At 30.6% G+C, this 19,207-nt stretch overlaps 2 protein-coding genes across 5 annotated transcripts; one reads left to right on the plus strand and one right to left on the minus strand.

Moving 5' to 3' along the window:
- The first annotated feature begins 853 nt into the window (after positions 1 to 853).
- LOC137823967 (calcium/calmodulin-regulated receptor-like kinase 2) lies at positions 854 to 5,428 on the plus strand. 3 transcript variants are annotated; one of them, XM_068629367.2, is made up of 8 exons: positions 854 to 1,239; positions 1,577 to 1,966; positions 2,227 to 2,380; positions 3,228 to 3,354; positions 3,558 to 3,640; positions 3,714 to 3,785; positions 4,594 to 4,797; positions 4,912 to 5,428. In XM_068629367.2, the coding sequence occupies exons 2-8, from the start codon at positions 1,644 to 1,646 to the stop codon at positions 5,212 to 5,214; spliced, it is 1,266 nt and encodes a 421-aa protein (XP_068485468.2). In that variant the 5' UTR covers positions 854 to 1,239; positions 1,577 to 1,643; the 3' UTR covers positions 5,215 to 5,428. The 3 variants fall into 3 exon arrangements, with proteins under 3 accessions (XP_068485468.2, XP_068485470.2, XP_068485469.2); XM_068629369.2 differs by having other exon boundaries at positions 992 to 1,402; positions 1,490 to 1,966; XM_068629368.2 differs by having other exon boundaries at positions 1,030 to 1,239; positions 1,490 to 1,966.
- Positions 5,429 to 6,286: 858 nt separating this feature from the next.
- LOC137823968 (phosphatidylinositol 4-kinase gamma 7) lies at positions 6,287 to 10,570 on the minus strand. 2 transcript variants are annotated; one of them, XM_068629371.2, is made up of 4 exons: positions 10,373 to 10,570; positions 10,082 to 10,170; positions 8,812 to 8,875; positions 6,287 to 8,692 (listed from the first exon to the last, which is right to left on the minus strand). In XM_068629371.2, exon 4 carries the CDS (start codon positions 8,624 to 8,626, stop codon positions 6,701 to 6,703), a length of 1,926 nt encoding a protein of 641 aa, XP_068485472.1. In that variant the 5' UTR covers positions 8,627 to 8,692; positions 8,812 to 8,875; positions 10,082 to 10,170; positions 10,373 to 10,570; the 3' UTR covers positions 6,287 to 6,700. The 2 variants fall into 2 exon arrangements, with proteins under 2 accessions (XP_068485472.1, XP_090149592.1); XM_090293466.1 differs by lacking the exon at positions 8,812 to 8,875.
- Between the last annotated feature and the right edge of the window lie 8,637 nt (positions 10,571 to 19,207).

A 19,207-nucleotide genomic window follows, 5' to 3' on the forward strand; every position in this document is an offset into this window, starting at 1 on the left:
TATAACATAAATAAATAGAGAAAACAAGCATGAAGTATTAGAGTAAACTCATGGAAAGAAATAAAATAAAATAAAAAAAGTTACTATGGAAAAAATTACGAAATTATCATCTTTGACCAAGTCACTTCTCTTTTTGTTTTTTGTCAAAGAAAAGTTAGAGAATTAAAACAAAAATGGTGATTGGCCACACACCTAAAATCTTATATAAAAGCATGAAGTTCATATAAATAGATTGAATTTTAATTTTTAATTTTAAGAGTCTCATCAACTTATGGAAATTTGAAACTTTAAAAAATATTTTTAATATTAATATATTGTGATATTATGGAGAGATGATTATGTTTGTATAGTATATGTCGAGATTTAATCTTAATTTCATGTATATGCTTGAAAAATATATAAAATAAAAAATAAAAAAATCGTAAATTGGTAATATTAAATAATATTAAAAAATTACTCAATTTGATATTTTTAAAAAATTTATCTTATGACGTTTTCGTGTTTGGTAGTACTTACTTGACCTACTTATAGACTTAGTCAATTTTTGAAATGCATTTTTTTAGTTTAATAGTGATTGATGCTACTGTTAAATTTTTACATATTATAGTTGCTATACTTTTTAAGGTAGTTACAATAAAATTGATAAATTGTTTATTTATGCTAATTTATTATTAGATATAATAAATTTTGTTAATGTGTAGTTTATATTTCCTTTTTTTGATAAAGATGCATTATTTGACGTTTTTGAGAAGAAGAAAAATTATAATAAGTTATATGATAAAAAGGAAAGTAGAAAAAAAAATATCAAACATGTGCATTTTGTTTGTATATCATTATCCATATTCATCACAATGGAAACTGAGATATTTTCTCATACAGCGTTAAAGGTTAATCATGAAATTAAGGAAACGGATACATAATTAGGATTAAAATATTAAAATAGTGAAGAAATGTAAGCATTTATGAACAGCACTTAGCAAATTAATGACATGGTTTTGTTTTTTAATGAAGATGAAAGACGCAGTCGTTGTGTTTGAAGAAAGACCCACCAAATTATTCTTCGTTTTTCGTTTTGTTTTGTTTCCGCTTCAAAGCATGAAGAAGCCTCCAACTCAGACCTCTTCATCCACCTTTTTCAGTTCTAATTTCCCTTTACGCCTTCTTTCTCTCTTCTTCATCTCGCCACCTCATTCTTATTAAGCGTGACTACCACGGTGGAAGCTGTTTTTCTGAATCAAGGTTCTTTCTATCCTGATTTTGCTGTCTGGTTTGGGAAAAAGAAGAATTTGGGTTGGTGGGTTTTGAGTTTAATGGATGATGATGGGTTTGCTTGGTGGGTGGTTTTATTTCCAATGTTCATGAGAGTCAATTGAGTTATTATTTGGACACCAACGTTAAAGTGGTAAATTATTGAGTCTTTTGGCATGTTAGTGATTGTTGAATAGTTAAAAGCTTTTCTTATTGTATTTTGATTTGAATTTTTGCTTAGACTCGTCTTCAAAGTTGGTTGTGGATAAATTGCTGAATTGGTGTCTGTTCTAGCTGGATAAAGTATTGAATTAGCTTATTGTGGCAGTGAACCTCTCTAGTGCTAGACTTATGCAAGATGATTGAGAGTTTTGAATATCAAGAGAGGTCAAGGGATGGTTGATCAAGGCGATTTAGTTGTCATATGTGTCTCTATTGGAGTGGCCCTTGGGGTTTTGATGGCTTGCTTAGTGTATTTTGGAATAAGGTGGTACAATAAGCGAACTCATCTTAGCCGATCTGCGAATGAGCCTAGTTTAACAGCTATCCCTATACGAACAAATGGATTAGGAACAAGCACTGACTTCAGTGCTTCCCTCACCAGTTCGGTAGCCACTTATAGATCACCAAATCCTTCAAAAAACTCTCCAGCTGGGTGGAATCATCAGAATAAAGATGCGTTTGCTTCTGTATCAGGCATTCTGAGGTACTCATACAAGTAAGTACATATCTCTTGAACATTATATGTGCTCTTTCTTTCTTCCACAATGCTTTTGTTTTTGCATAACTACTAGGCATGTAAATCTTCATTAAAAAAGTGTTGATTACTTGGTTTGTGGAATCGGGATAAATTTTATTTGCATTGCTTTTTTGTTTGGAAGAAAAAGGAGAAAATGGCACTTGGAATTGCTTTGATGAAAAATGCATCCAGGGATATTAACATTTGCAATGGCCTAACTGAAATTTTATATCTGCTAGGGAAATTCAAAAGGCCACACAAAATTTCACAAATACTTTGGGAGAAGGGTCATTTGGCACAGTTTATAAAGCCACAATGCCTACAGGAGAGGTGGTAGCTGTGAAGATGCTTGCACCCAATTCCAAACAAGGGGAGAAAGAATTTCTAACGGAGGTATATGCTGCTCATTTTTTTTGGGTTATGAAAAAGGTCTGTGACCTTGTGTAGAGAGGGGGGCTGCTGGGTCAAAGCTGCCTGGCTGGGATTTGATCCTAGGATTTGGGTCTCATTGCCCGCCCAGTTGATATAGTTAAGGCTCTTTGCAAACAACCACTTTAGTACTAGGTGTTCTTACTTGAAAGAACAGGTGTTGGACAAACAAAACCAGCTCGGGAACTGTCATAGGCCAAGGTCCACCTGGCCTACCAGGTGTACTGCTCGGCTAACTCTGGTTTGTCATGGCTTAGTAGTACAAAAGGTTGTGGGATGCAGAACTTTTTCCTTTATTTTGAATCCAAGAACAAAACTATCATTGGAGTCAAATGGGTGTGATATGAGGTTCACCATTGAATTAAAATTTGTAAGAGTATAGTGAGCTGCTTATAATAATTGATGTGATATGATAGGAACATGCGAGTTTTTTTATAAGATCCTTTACTGCAGATGCTCTAACTCAATTTTAGTGACTTCACACGGAAACTCTAGTGTTGTGTGCTGTTTAATAGAACTGGTTTGGAACATACATGGGATGATCTGAAAAATTATTTGAGTTTGCATTTTCATTGTGCACTATGGTCATCATCATTGATACATAAAATCCTACTAAGGCAAAATAAGTTCCTGATTCTCCAGGTGCAATACTTAATTTTAAATCGTGGCGATGTCCATTCATTTCCATTGGATTTCACTTTAATGATACTGGTTCTTGTTTGAGCAACTCCAAGTATTGCTCCATGAATTATCACTAATTATCGCTCACCAATTTAGCCGGTCAATGATTTTTAATGTGATGTTGATCCAGGTGCTTCTGCTAGGAAGACTGCATCATCGGAATCTTGTGAATTTGTTAGGGTACTGCGTAGATAAAGGACAGCTTATGCTTGTTTACGAGTTCATGAGTAATGGAAGTTTAGAAAACCTTTTATATGGTAAACGGAAGATCTTCCACCATCCTCTTACTTTTTTTACATGTTTTTCGTAGTCCACAATTATTAGTACATGTAACGTAGTTTTCACCTTTTCCCTGTATGAGTAACAACAGAAAAAAAATTATTTTTATTTTAGCCCTTTAATCTTAAAAATAAAGTTTTATGTAACCTCTATTAAGAATAGTTGTTGTGCATGGATGTAGGTGATGAAAAAGAATTGAGTTGGGATGAAAGGCTGCAAATTGCTGTTGATATTTCACACGGAGTAGAATACCTTCATGAAGGGGTATGTTTCATGTTATATTTTCTCCTATACCATACGAAAATGTCTTTGGTTAACATGAATATGTATGGAACAGGCAGTACCACCCATTGTACATCGTGATTTGAAATCTGCTAATATTCTGCTAGATCACTCAATGAGAGCTAAGGTAAGCTTCTTCTGCTATTGCTTTTTGATGTATTCATTTTCTCATGTTTTGATATGATATCAACTCAAACATTTTAGTCATTTCCAGGTAGTGTGGTTTATAAGAAATATATGTAAATTAAGCATAATAAGGAAGTTTCAAAAGGACTGATTTGGAAACTGTCAGTGACATCTTTTCAAATTGTTGCTGAATTAGTTCTGCTAAATTTGTGTCCGCATTCTGCAACCAAATGTAGTTTTTTATGCACCTGAGACAGATACTGCCCCTCCTTTCTTCCTGTTCTCTTTTACAGAGAAATAACGAGACAAATCATTTGGTGTTCATTAATGAGTTCCTGGAGGTATTTTATTGTTGGTAGTTTTTAGGCCAAGGATTTATGTGAGGAAATAACTGAAGACATTCAAAACTTACTCCAATCTTTTGACTGTAAAATCCGTCTAAAAAATCCAAGTAATTTTCTTCTGTATATTTTAATTAGGTATTGGATAAATTGATTTTCTAACTGGTTAAATTTTAAAATTGGCGGCAGGGCAATGATATGTAAAACTTATTTGTGATGTGTTGACACTAAAGAATGATGTGTTTATTTTATGATAATAGTAGTATACATATTGAGAGAATCAATCCCATAAATTTAGGGATTAGAGTCATGGATTAGGACAATCTACCTATGATGATAATAATGAAAGGCTGTTTTAGGAAACATCTCAATGAATATTTCGTCATGGAACTGAATTGAACAATTCCAATGTTGAAGTTTCCCCAAAAGCAGATGACTTCTAAAGAAACAAAGTTACTGATTATGTAGGTTTCTGATTTTGGGCTCTCAAAGGAAGAGATCTTTGATGGCCGTAATTCTGGCCTTAAAGGTACATATGGCTACATGGATCCAGCATACATTTCCTCGAGCAAGTTCACAGTGAAGAGTGACATTTACAGTTTTGGTATAATAATTTTTGAGCTCATCACTGCCATCCACCCACATCAAAATTTGATGGAATATATCAACCTTGTAAGTTATTTTTGCTTTGAAAAGTAACTACTTCGTCTTGAATTCTAAGAGCTGGTGTTATAAATCTTTAGACTGATGATTTTTTCTTCATATAAAATTTTCATTTACTGCAAGGCTGCAATGGATTACGATGGTGTAGATGGGATTCTTGACATGCAACTTGTGGGAAAATGCAATGTTGAAGAAGTGAGACAGCTTGCTAAAATTGCACATAAATGTTTGCACAAATCACCTAGGAAACGCCCCTCTATAGGTGAGGTTTCGCAGGCTATATTGGGGATTAGGCAAAGGCGCCTCGTGAAAGAAGACACCATGTCATTTGCAAGCACCAACTTCTCCCGAAGTGTGAGTCAAATAGAGGAACAACAGATTGAATTAAGTAGAATAATCACCATGAACCACAGGGAAATGGGGTGAACACATGTTCATATATTTTGTTGTGAAAATTCTTTTTGAGTAACTCAAGAAAATTTGTACAAAAAATCATTGAATGTCACTAGCTGCATATGTGAGTCAAGATGTACAGATAACAAGGGTGGATCTCATGCTACCCTGAAACATGATTTTGGTTTGTGAATGATCAATTGTCTTGTGAGTTCTTTTGTAGCTAAATAACAAATAAGTTTTACATTGGACCATCATCTACCCATAAATATTTATGCTTTCTGCTGGACAAACAAATAAAGATGATATGGTGATTGAAGGAAAGGAAAAGGTTTTATTTTTTAAAAGACGAAAAATAGAAGATTTGTTGTTAGCTCACACTACTTACTCAGCCTGTCACATATGAATTAATTTTCTCTTTGCCTTTAAGAGTGCGCATAGAAGACATGTGAAAAGAATAGAGAAGTTCAAAATAGTAATACAGGTTGAAATGCCATTATTGTTGTTGTCAGAGGATTTGACCCTGGCAGAGGTGTTACCATTCTTGCACATCTTCATACTCGATAGCTATGAACGTGTAAATAAAAAATAAAAAAATACATAACTTATGTGCTGTCATATTTTGGAATAGTAGATTTGAGATTATAATACATAGTTACGTACAACGTTTATCTACATTATTACATTACGACAAATATTTTACATTGCGCTCTTTTCATCCTATACACGTCATTGTTGTAAAACAAATAGTATAAATTTGTTACGTAAATGCTACTTCACTTTTGAGGAAAAAATTAGACACATTCTAAAAATATGTTCAGAGTAATAAGAAAAGATAAAAGGAAAAAACATGCAAATTTCACATATTAGAAAAATAAAGATAAAAAAATCAAATTTTCTTTCTACTCAACCTCTTATTTCTAATTTATTTTAATATAAGCAACCCAAAAACCTCATTTTCTAATTTATTCTTTTATCCTACTTTCTTCCTATTTCTTTTCACGTTCAAACAAAGGAATGGTTATCACAACAAATAGCCGATTTATACAATGATTTAATGAACTGCTCCAAAAAGAAAAGAGAGAGAGAGAGAGAGAGAGAAGAATTTAAAGGCAACAAACAAACCACACTAGAAATATCATTTAAATCTCCAAGGAAAACATTAGGTATACACAATTTATTTTGGCATCTACTACTCTCGATTATTCAACATACTACTAACCAGAAACCATAAAGTAGAAAAATAGAAAGAAGCAAATCAGGACACAGTCTCCACACTCACTGCTGAATAAAATCCCCCCCCCCCCCCCCCCCCCCCCCCCCCCCCCTCTATTTTCTCATGCCTGCAAATCTTCATTTACTATCTTATCTACTCCAGCATAGTTCTTCCTCCTGGTGTTGCGAAAGTAAAGTTTCTGTACTTATTTATCTATGTATAATAACTCAATGTGTACCATGAAACACATTGTAAAAGCCTCTAATATTTATTGGCTCACCTGACCTTTCATCTATGGTCCCCCTAAAATTGGCATGAAGTTCCAAGTCTCTGTCTCTGCTTCTTGCTCACATTTCTTCGTTTGCAATTAGAAAATGCTGGGATTAACCGCTTCTGGAAATTCTCAAGAAACTGATTCCACTTGTCTTCATCCATATCTGTTAACTTCACAAAACTTGAGCTTGCAGGCAAGTCATTCACAGTTGTGTTTCCAGATGAGGTACCAGCCAAAAAGCCACTCTTTTGCTTTACACCCGATTGCTGCCAAGCTTTTTCACCAGTTCTCGTGTTTTTCACAGACAAAGACAGGTTTGAAACATTAGGCACCCCATTTCCCACAGGACCATTGTATTCATCACCACCTAAGGGGGGTAACTCTCCTTCACTTCCACCCTCCTCCTCCTCCTCCATCACACTCTCCTCTAGTTTAGAAAGTGTGTTCCTAATGACTCCATTTCTTGCTCCAACTTGAAAAGGCGAAATCACGGACAGTTTCTCTTCTACGTTTGCATTGAAATTCAAATCCTGAACCTCACACTCTAACTCAAACTGAATTACATCCTTGTCTACAACTTCTGCTTCAAAAGAAAATAATTCTTCCTGATCTAACTGTTTCTTTGTTTCAATACAGATAAGCTCAAGCTCACTAGGCTCTTCTTCGTGTCCCTGAAATTCCCTACTCATCATTTCACCAATCTCTGCTAGACAAAGACCAAAAGCTGCCGCTTCCTTGAGAAAGATTGTGCAGAGAACTAAAACTCGCAAGCATGCTTCTCGAATCATGGGCAGTTCCATTCTAAGCATTTCTGAATCTCGAAATGGGTCTAGATTATATATATAACTGAGTTCGTCTTCTGAGAAAGGAATCGATGCCTGAGGCCAATGGATCCATTCAAAATAAGGATCTTCCAAACTTTCAGGGAGACAAAGACCATGATCAATGGGAAAAAGCTCCGCCTGATCAAACCTTCCAAACCCTTCAAGCTTCCTGACCAGAAGATTTCCTGCATGTCTGTCGGTGTTTAAAATTCGCACATCCAAAATCCCAATCCTATGAACAGCGGCAACAGGGAAACTGAAAGTTCCATAATCACTTGCATCAAAATCATGAGGAATGAACTGCTGCAGTGATGCAATCTTGCTAATTTGTTTCTTGTTATGATGCATACTACCATTGACCCTGTCATTAACATTAAAAATAGAATGTCTGACCTTCACAAGGGCAGTACAGGGCACATTGGCAAAATGATCATGGTCGAGAAGGTAAGCAGCAACTTCTCTGAAACCTGTCTCCCCAACTCTCACTGAACGTTTCAGTCCTGGTTGTCCAAGAGCCTTGCCAACAAAACCTTTAGGGTTGTTTGGTGCATAAGGTTCCTCATCAGTCGGTTTCACAATAGCAACATTTTCACCGTTACTATTCCGAAAATAATATGCACCACCTAATCCACCCTGAATGGGGATTGGTTCAATGCCAATTTTTATTGCCTTCATAATATCCTTAGCTAGTTGTTTGGTTCCTGTAAACATATCTGAGCAACCTATAACCTCTATTGGTCTACCCTGATCCCTCTGCTGAAGATCCCTGCCAGTAGGTGAAAGGCATGGGGTAGATGAACTCCTATTTAAAAAAGTTTTAGTGAGAAGAAGAGGAGAATCATTTCTAACCACACTTAGGTCATTCTTCAGGACCATGTCCCCGCATATAAGTGAGCTTTCCTGAGTTGGAACATTGAATGCAACTTGTAACTTCCTTTTCACAGTATGGGCATTGTCACTTCTATCTAATTCCATTCCCAAAACACACCCAGTATCAGTCTGAACAAATACACGTCTTCTCCCAGAAGGCTTTCTTTCCATTTTCTTATTCCCACAACACTGACTATGAGGTCCTTTGAAGGTTGCAACCACCATCTCATCATGTAAACAGGCGTCCAAATCAGGATACATGAAAGGAAAAGGAGAGGAGGCAAACTTGAATGCCAGCTACGAAGGTGGCAGTGGCAGAGAGTTTCCCTGTCAGGCAAACACCAAACTCGAATGCCGGCACTTGATGTTGCAGAAAAGACTTTTTTCCATAAACAATCATAGTAAATTGGGTAAATGCGATAAAAAAAAACTCCTAATGTTCTCACATGACAGCAGCTTACTCTACAACACAGATTTCACTCAACAAAACTGCTACATCGGAGATGTCACCTGATAACGCAAGTTGTTAGGAAATGAAAAATAAAATCACTACACAGACATATTGAAGGCAAATTCATTTTCTAAATCTTAATATTCAGTCAAGCGCAGGAAAGGATGCTAAACTTTATCCTAAATGAGCAATCTGACGAATTTAATAAAAAGAAATTTTAATTGCTATTGAAGGATCATAGTCACCTCCCATCAGTGCGATATATATAATGACATCTATAACAGGAGCTCCTAACCTGACTAAGGAAATCAGTGTTCACCAGTGACAATAAGAACCAGGATAGTTTGCGCTTGATGAAAAGAAAAATGAGGCAAATGATCTCAAGTAACCCCAAGGGGAGAACTAAAATTACGACCATTCACTTGAAAGAGGGAAAGTACGACGCAATTTATGTTTTCAAAGTTAAATTTTCTTTCATTTTCCTTGCTCGACCTAATCTAAAACAGTATCATAAAGTATAACTTATTTTGGCTAGCATTTCATCGTACTAAGTGGTCCCCAAAAGAAAGAACTTCTTGAAACATCTTTCAAAAGTTTAATTAATTAAATGTTCTACGCTCTAACTTCCCTAACTACTCAACTGAAGACAAACCGTCCATCATTATTTAAAGCAAACCGGCCATAAACCTGACACTAACGTCACTAAATGCATACTCTATCTCAGGATCGAAGTCCACTACCTAAATTGATGAGTAAAATCTGACTGTAACATGCGAATTGAAATAGCCAAATATGAACTCGACAACTCCAACAATGAATTTGGATCCTTCTTTTCTCACAGTGTCAGAGAAAACACACTTTTTTTTCTCTGCCAGTACACAAATTAGAGGAACACAAAGCTTTACCTTGAAGTAAGAATTCACAGATCTCAGTATTCTAATGAATTTAATAATTAAAATCCACTAACAATATTATTTTATGTTATTATCTAATCACATATAACGTGTCAAGATTAATGACTTTTATATTTTTAATAATTACTTAAAAATCAAGACAACAACAATCCAATTGAATGACGAACTATAATAATCATTACTGTTATTGAACGGTAAATTGAGATAGAAGAAGTTAAAAGTAAAAAACGACTAAAAATTTCAGAGATCCATCCACAACACATCACAATTCCCGACTTATTAAAATTTGATTCGTTGCGCAGAGATTTTCAAATCAATTGACAAGAAAACAGAATAAGATAAGATTCTCGCCTTTCTTCAGCCTCCAGAAAGAGCCAACAAGCCGCAACGCCTACAACCAGAGGCTTCCGCCATCGTTAACAACTTTACCTTCACAGTATCTACATCAACATCAACAAAATCACAAAGCAATCTTAAGCCTTAAATTATCGAGAAACGAATACGAGAATAAAAAATTCAAACCGTTCGATTCCTAAAAAAACAGAAAACGATTCGGTTCAGAAAATCAATTCAAACGTATATTCTGGAAACAAGAAAAACAAAAACAAGAAGAAGAAGAAGAAGAAGAAGAAGAAGAGTGACCGGCAAGAGGAGGTTCGATGTGAGAGCGGAGGCGAGTGGTGCGGAGGCACCGCCGTGAACGGCGGCGGTGAGATCCGAAGAGAGAGGGAATGATATGCTTCAGTTGGTACTGTCTCGCCGCCCAGGATTTTTCGTTTTCTTGCGAACGAGATAGTACGGTCTATTCTCCTTCTACTCATTCATATTTAAATCAAATCCACAATTATTATTTTTAAATAATATTTAACATTTTTTAATTCACAAAATAGTACACTGCATCCACAAAATTTAGACACGTGGGGAAGTGTGGGTCCACCAAAAAACACGTGGCAGTATTTCAAATGGATATTTCATTTTCTATTATTATTATTATTTTAAGTTAGTTTGATGACATTATAATTTATAATTATAAACAGAAAATCTAATGTAGATTGTAATAATGTACTTTGAGTATATCATACCATCATCATTATCATGAAAATTGTTGATGAAAAGATTATTATCATTAACATTAGTCTAATAATAATATTGATTTGACATAAAGCTTCTGCCATTTGGATATGTCGCAGACAAAACTAAATTTATGTAATATTTTTTTCTATTTCTTTACCCTACCATGCACTTTATTATATATATTTTCTTTATTGTATAATTTGTAAAATATGTTATAAAAAAATCTTTAAAAAAAACACATGTATCCGGTGCCATCACGTTATGATGGGTTTATAATTTGTTTGACTACTAATTTTAGGTACAAAATTTTATAATATTTTTAAATTATGAAAATAGAAAAAATAATATTAGTGGTGACTTTTTTTTTTCTTATAATCAAGATTCCTGTTAAGGAATGTTTTTAGTTTAAAGTTGGAAAAGATAGAGTATCTGCATCATCAGCTTTTTGTTGCAGTACATAAGAAAGTGTGAACCTGGAGAAAAATCAAGAAAGAGTAAAGCAACAAAAAATTGGAATAATAATTAGCATAAAGCTTATTTGACATTGCCAATAATAGAAAATACTCACTTTATAACTCTTTATAATAATATAATGATATTTTAAATAAAATAAATAAATTAAATATAATTAAAATATTAATTTATTAGAATATTAAGTGAATATTTTTATTATAGAGTATAGCACCCTAATAGTTATTATTACTTTTTACGCAATTAGACGAAAAACATTAAAAATGTACATATCTCTTGTATCTTTCACACAAAAAAAATTAAAAACTCTTATAATGTGTTTGGATTGGAGAAAAAATTTGAGGGAGAATTTGGAGTGATTTGAGAGAAAAGTAAGGTTGTTTAGACTATGATATGTTATAGTAGATTTGTGAAAAAAATTGATTTGTGAAGAAAGTTGATTGAAGTTTGTAAGTGATATGATATTGTGGAAGATTTTTTTTTTAAAATATATACAAATTTGATAAATAATAAATTTAAAAAAATTATAAAAGAATTTATAAATATAGATTAGAATTAAAATAAATTCAAATTAAAAAAATAATATTAAATATTAAAAATACATATTAATAATTAAAATTAATTTATTATTTATTTTATTATAATATGAAAATAATATTAATAATTAATAAATAAATTACAAATGTTATATATATATATATTAAAATATAATTAGTATATATAACCAATATATATTTTATTAATTTTATAAAAAAAATAATATATAATTGTCTTTCTCTCCAAACCTCTTCATCAAAGTATATAAAGTTTTAAACAAAAACTTCATCGTTTTTCGTGTTTTTATTCTCGTTTTTTCAACTTCCATTGTTTTCTCTCTTTCCTTGTCATTTCACGCTTGGATACAAATATACCATTAATGTTAATGTTCAAACAATGTATTGATTGCTCAACGTGACGAGTGGTAAAGTTGCATAAGGTATGAAATATTATAAATCATGCAACTACGTCAAGGTGTTCAAATAAGGGTTGCTCGCTTAAGTGTCGATAAAGTGATGAGTTTCATGTTTCTATAACTTTTTGAAAGTGACTAAACAAACATATCGTTCAAACGTGAAAGTGAACGTTTGATTGAGGAAGGGACAAAACTTGGTTTTGATCTTTGTATGTATCTTGCTCAAATAACACAATAATACTAAAGCAATAAAGTTTTTCACATATATGGAAAATGAGGTCACTCGAGTTAGAGGAAGTCCTTCAAGCGATGTATGGATGTAATATATATGACAATATATATGAATGTTGAAAATGATGATTAGTCGTCTATAAGGTGATACACACATATTGCAACATTTGTGTGATATGCGATTTTTTGTGAGTGTGACCCTGTGTGAGAGTGAAACCATTGTAGATGTCTAATCCTCCATGAACATGTGTTGTCGTATATCATACATATTAAATCATTAAGTAAATGAGGTATTATAATTTTAATGATAGTTTAATAATATAATTTAAAACATCAAATAACAATAAATCAACAAAAAGTTTACATATTGGTAGTATCATATTTAATATAAGAAAAAAATGTATATTATAAATAATCATTAGAGCACTAATTAAACATTTTAGTTAATAGAAGATGTTGTGTACATTACATTTAAGAATTTTATGTTACATATTTGTATAAAGTATTTTATACACAAATATTTGATATAATAATTTATAGTAGTAATAGATGGGTAATAATTGGAGAGATTGTACTTGTGAAGATGTTCATAGAACATGAGGTTTTGAGTTTGGGCACATGATGTGGAGCCAATTGAAGTGTGGTACAATTAAGGAAAGTGGGCCAACTCCAGTGACACCTACAAAAAAACTTGTGGTTTTGGACACAAGTATTTAATGCAATGTACTTCAATTAAGTATCTTGTAGTTTTGTAGGAAACAAGAAAAATTCTATAAACTGTAAACTAAACATATCAGACAAAAAAAAATATCTGCTGTTCCATAAAAAATTTAAAATTGTTTAGATTGCCATATATTAGAGTAAATTTATCAGAAAAATTGATAAACTTCTGAGATGGTAAAAGATTTTTAAATTTTTTTTAAAATGTATAAAATATAAGTTTAAAATTTTTTTAATATATTTTTTTAAAATTATAAAAGAATTTAACAGAAAAGAATTTAGAAATATATATTAGAATTAAGATAAATTAAAATTAAATTAAATATTAATAAAAATACATATTAATAATTAAAATTTTATTATTATTTATTTTATTATAATATGAAAATTAATATTAATAATTAATAAAAAATTATAAATGTTATATGTATATATTAAAATATAATTTATATATATAATCAGTATATAATTTACTATTTTTATAAAAAATAATATATAATCAACTTTCTCTTCAAATCTTTTTTCATGTTTTGAATTTTTTTTTATTTTTTTAACTTTTTTTTTCATTTTTCTAAATTTATTTGCTTTTTCCATTCCTCGTCAATTTACACTGAATACAAACAGATCCTAAATTTTAAAATATATTTTTTTATGTGATCCATTATCTCATTTTATTTTATTTTCTTTTATCATCTAAATATACACCAAATAAAAAATAACATAAAAATAAAAATAACTCACCTACTATTGTACATGAAAACGAAACATAATCTATAAGATTGTTTGCACATGCCTTGGTGTGCTGTAATAGGTACACAAGATATTTTCTAGGCATAGCCAATTCAATTAAAGTATTACATAAATTAAAATAATTGTTTTCTCAACTTCATGCTGAAAAAAAAAAACATTTTCGCACATTATTAATTCATATCAGTGGGAAAAATATCATTTTTTGCTGCAATATATTGATAAGTTTTAATATTTTTTTTTACTTCAGTAATATATTTAACTTATTCTAGAAAAAGGATATGTTGAACTTTCCCGTCAGATTCTTCTTTTATAACTTTTCTATTTTAATTTCTGACATGACTTGAAATTGTATTTTATAATTTTCATTTTTTAAATTTTACTTTAACTAATCATTCTGTGATAACTTTTTTCTTCAATTTATAATTCTACGTATCTATCTACCCAGATAGATTTAAAAATTCCATGATATATGGTTATTGTAAAAAAAAAATAATTAAAACACAATTATTAGCAGATATATATTGTTAAAGATGGAATATTGTTAGACTCTACAAAATTAAAATCACATCTTTAAATATTTGGAACAATTTTAGATTCACGTGCGAATAGATATGAAAATAGGAGTATTTATGATCCACCCAACTTATATTCTTGATGTGAAAATTTTACAAATATGTGAACTTATTTTTCCTAATTGAAATATCTTTCACTAGAAATAAGATAAGAGTAGAGTTCTAAAACAAATTCTATATCATTACTATATTTTAAAATTCCACAAATAGAAAAAATAATTTTTCCTTGCGCAAATGCATTTTATTACTATCAAATCTTGAACAATATTTCGTAAGGTCTAATTAATTTATAAGTATGAAAAATATAAATATTTTTTTATAAGAAGTTGAGACAACAATTTCTATTGGTTGAGCATGTTATTCATTCGTCATTTTTTTTTTCTTTTAAACTCTTCTTTTAGTGTTTATATTTTGATTCTCGATTGAAAATGCACGTGCAAAAGGTTATTTGACACTCAAATGAGTACTGGATATGTTGATACAATAAATATTGTAATAATAATGTATATTTGCTTTAGTTGTTGTGTTTGTTTATATGATTTTGGTTTATCATATCACTATTGGGTTAAGATTAACTTATCTACCATAATTAAAAGTGTATTATCTAATTTTCTATATAGTTTATTCTATGTTAATATACTTTTTACCTTAATGCATTAACATATACTTTACTTTAATACATTTTTCTTATGGCAGTCAATATTGAGTAAGTGTTTTGAGACCGTTTGACCCCTAATGTTATAATTAATTAATTAAAAATAAATAACATGAATAATAAACTAGACTACTCAACCATTTAAATGTAGTAAAATTAAAGTTGAGAACATGAATTTATTAGTTTCCTGAACATGAATGATCTCGGTCCGTTAGGACTTATACATAGTGTATTGTGGAAGTCTTCCAGAATATAATAAGAACTTCTCAAATAATACTGAAGATCAGAACTAGCAAGTAAATTTCTCTATAGTAAAAATCCAAAATATCAAAAAATATTAGAAAGTAAAAGTAAAGAAGAAAGGATTAAAAGAGAAGAGAGGAAGCCATGAATGAGATGTGTTTTTGGAGCAAAGTGGAGATACATATTTATAGATGGAGATCAGTTTTTCACGAATTTAAGTGTTATATCCCGTCGAAAAAAGGGAAGGTTGTCGAAAAAGGAGGAAGCCACTCATTCGATCTAGGTGGTGTTGGATTTGGAGACTATGTTACATTAGAATAACTTATAACTGCAGAGAAAATCAGTTCAACTTCCATTTGTTTTTCGAGTTAGAACCTGAAATATAAATTGGGACTTTGACACATTCACTACTAAGTTGAGGTTCACTTCACTCAAAACCTAAAAACCAATTTGTTATAAGAGATTATCCAGTGACAAATGTTAATATATGATTAATTTATATTAAGTATTTATCAAAATAAATATTTTTTACCAATAAATAAGTACATAAAAGAAAAGTTTGTGAATATGGTAAAGGAATAAGTATACTCTTAGTTGTGTTTTCCTAAAATGAAATTAATAATGTATAAAAGTTGGGTTGATTGCAGATGAAGCATCGAAATGAGTAGGAATACGAAAGGTTGGAAATGAGGAATGAATAGCATCTCTATCAAGAAGTCATCGTCAAGCGTCCCAAAATAATAACTCATTGGTACAGTTGTGTACCCACCTCTGCAACTCATTCAAACACTCCCATTTTTCAAACCAATACTTAAATCATCAACGTCACTCTCCCATTGCCAAAACTTCTCTCATTCATTGTTTTCAACCTAAATTCCATTCTATCTATTTATTCTATCAAGACTTTTAAGATCACATCCACTAAACATAACATTTTATACTATATAAATATAAACATTATTTTAGGAGTCAGTTTTGTTAGCATATTTAATTTTCCATTTTAAATTATTGGGCTTTGTTTGTTTGACCCAACCTTCCTTTTCTGTTTCATAGGTTTTAATTTTTCTCTTATATACACCATGTATTTTACTCTATAATATACAAGTGAATAAAAGTTTATTTTATATTTAGTTTTCTCTACAATTAGGGTTTATCAAAACCTTTTTTCTCCATTACGACTAATTAAGTCTATTTCTTTATATGATATTAGAGTAATTTAAAATTAGGGGTGGTAAAGCGGGCCAACCCGTCCCGCATTGGCCTGCCCCGTGCTTGGCCCGTAAAAATACGGGCTGGGTTGGCCCGCCCCGCAAAGTTATTGTAGGCTAGAATTCTCGACCCGTCCTGCATAAGAGTTGATCCGCGGGTATACAGAGTAGCCCGCGTTTTTTTTTTTACATTTTGTTCTTAAAAAATTGTTAAATTAAACCTATATATTTGTTACTATCAAACCTAATTTTTTTTTTCCTTTTCAAACATAGTCAAACATCAAAACATTAAACATTAAGATAAATATCAAATATCACTATTTTTCCACTTCCAAAACATTAAAAATACCTAATTCCAAAACATTAAACATCAACATAAACATTATTGACGCGACTGTGTTGTATTTCTTTCTTTGAAATTTTGTGAAAACCTAATTATGTTGTCCTACGGCTGCTAAGTGCCAATTTTTTTTTTCTTGCTGATTAGCGGGCCAGCCCACCCTGCCCCGCTGTTGGCCCGCGCGGGCTGCGGGCTAATGCGAGTTGAAAAGGTCAGTCCGTCCCGCATTTTTTACCAGCGGGCCGCGGACCGGTCCGCCCCACTTTGTCATCCCTATTTAAAACATATCTTAGTAAAAGATTATTAATTTTATCATATCGTTTCCTATCAATTCCTATCAAGTCATTCACTATTAGATTACTCATAAATATATAATATGAAGGATTTTTATCATAAAATTCAAAATATGTGATCGTAAAATGCTATTCAGCTCTTCTGTTGCGTAACAATAGAAACTTGATCGTGCTACTTTAACGATATTTTTTTGCCACTTTAAACATAAGCGTCAGTGGACAAGGAAAATGTGAAAAATAAAAATATTTTATAATATATAATTTGTTGTAAATTTTGTATATATAAAACTCTAGTAGTAAAACTATATGCTTACATCTTTCTTAAAAAAAATATAAGGTTACATTAAAAAGACACATTTTAGATTAAAAAAGGTAAAAGATATTTTTTTAATATGAAAAGTTAGGTTTAGTGGCATAGCTGTCCAATAAGAATTAGGTACTTGACTACTTGTTAGGTCCTCCGGTCAAAGAAAAAAAAAAGTTTTCTATCTGTTAATGTAGCACTATATCAGGTGGTTTCAATATTAAAACAAATTAATAAATTAAGGCTTTTGTATATTTTAATTCCTAATCACTATATCAATTATTTATAATAATTTTATAAAATATTTAAAAGATTTAACTTTGTCTCTTTATAATTTTTTAATTCCGTGAAATTATAAATAATGATTAATTTAATTTTAAAAATTATATACAAATAATTTGGTAGTTTTAAAAAACTCAAAATTACGTTTTTTTATTAATTTTAAAGCAAAATTAACTAACCAGTATTATTCCCATAGAATGTCCTTTCATTTTTAACCAGAATTAAATACAATTTCAAGTATTTTAGTATCGTTATTTAATTCAAATTATTGTTTCGTTTTCATAATTCATAAATAAAAATTACATTAGAAATTATTGTAAAATAAAATCCTCGTTATGGTCGAAAAATCACGATCAAAATACGAGATAAGTTTGTGTTCTTTTCCTTGGATCTCACCGTCACCACACGTGGCTCGTCTCAATAATGGTAGTGTGGAAAATAATATATTTTTTCCATCAGTTAGAAAATAATTATAGTACGAATTAATAAATTTATTATGAATATAGACAAAATTTTATAAAATATAGTTTTTTATTATAGATATATATTAACTTAAAAAATACATAGTAATTTAAAATATTTTATATTATTAAATAAATACATTTTTAGTCAAACTATATTTCACCTTGTTTCTTAATTTTATTTTTACGAAATAAAATTCGTGGAATTAATTCAATGGATTTATAAGCTTTTAAACTTAATCGAATTCAATTTCTGGTTGAACTTAATAATGTATTTTTCTTTATTTAAAATTAAAATTGTAAATATTATATCAATATGGATGATTATTTCGAACTGAAGTAATTTATTATTGATTATATTTATTTGTTTTGAATTTATATTTTTTTTAAGAAATATAATTTCATTTAAACAAATAAAAAACATTAGTTATTTTTTTTATCCAAATCCAATGTAAATATATCTATAAAAAAAATCATAATCTTAGTCTAATACAATTTTTTTTTGAAAAAAAATTAGGTTAAATATATTTTTAGTTGTTGAACTTTGATGAAGAACTGAATTTCGTCACTCACTAAAAGTGTTATTAAATTCTTACATTTTGTAAAGTTAGGTAAGATATTATGTTAGACATACACATTAATGAGTTTTATAATAGACTTTATTATAATGTCCATGTTAATCCATTGGTTTTGTGATTGTATTTAGAAGGAGAAACAAAATAGTGACTTCATTTGACCCATTTTTTTTAATCATTTGCCGTATAGAATAATGTGTTTGTTATTGAGAAGTTACAATTGTCTCATTGTTGTTGCGACTGGAAGCGAGGTGAAGAAGACAGTGTTTTGTCATTGTGTGTTTTTTTGTTGGTTGTGCTTAGTTGAAACATGTTTTTTAAAATTGGTAAATATTTTTTTTTCTTG

The sequence above is a fragment of the Phaseolus vulgaris genome, chromosome 8 (genome assembly GCF_051622355.1).
Source record: "Phaseolus vulgaris cultivar YP4 chromosome 8, ASM5162235v1, whole genome shotgun sequence".
Taxonomy (NCBI): Eukaryota; Viridiplantae; Streptophyta; class Magnoliopsida; order Fabales; family Fabaceae; genus Phaseolus; species Phaseolus vulgaris.

What these genes read in the sequence shown, in the direction of transcription:
- LOC137823968 (XM_090293466.1), bottom strand. Translation starts at nt 8,626, where the DNA reads ATGTATCCTGATTTGGACGCCTGTTTACATGATGAGATGGTGGTTGCA.
- LOC137823967 (XM_068629367.2), top strand. Translation starts at nt 1,644, where the DNA reads ATGGTTGATCAAGGCGATTTAGTTGTCATATGTGTCTCTATTGGAGTG. An exon ending in ATTCTGAGGTACTCATACAA is followed by an intron (nt 1,967 to 2,226) that starts GTAAGTACATAT and finishes TATATCTGCTAG; the next exon opens with GGAAATTCAAAAGGCCACAC. An exon ending in TGATGGAATATATCAACCTT is followed by an intron (nt 4,798 to 4,911) that starts GTAAGTTATTTT and finishes ATTTACTGCAAG; the next exon opens with GCTGCAATGGATTACGATGG.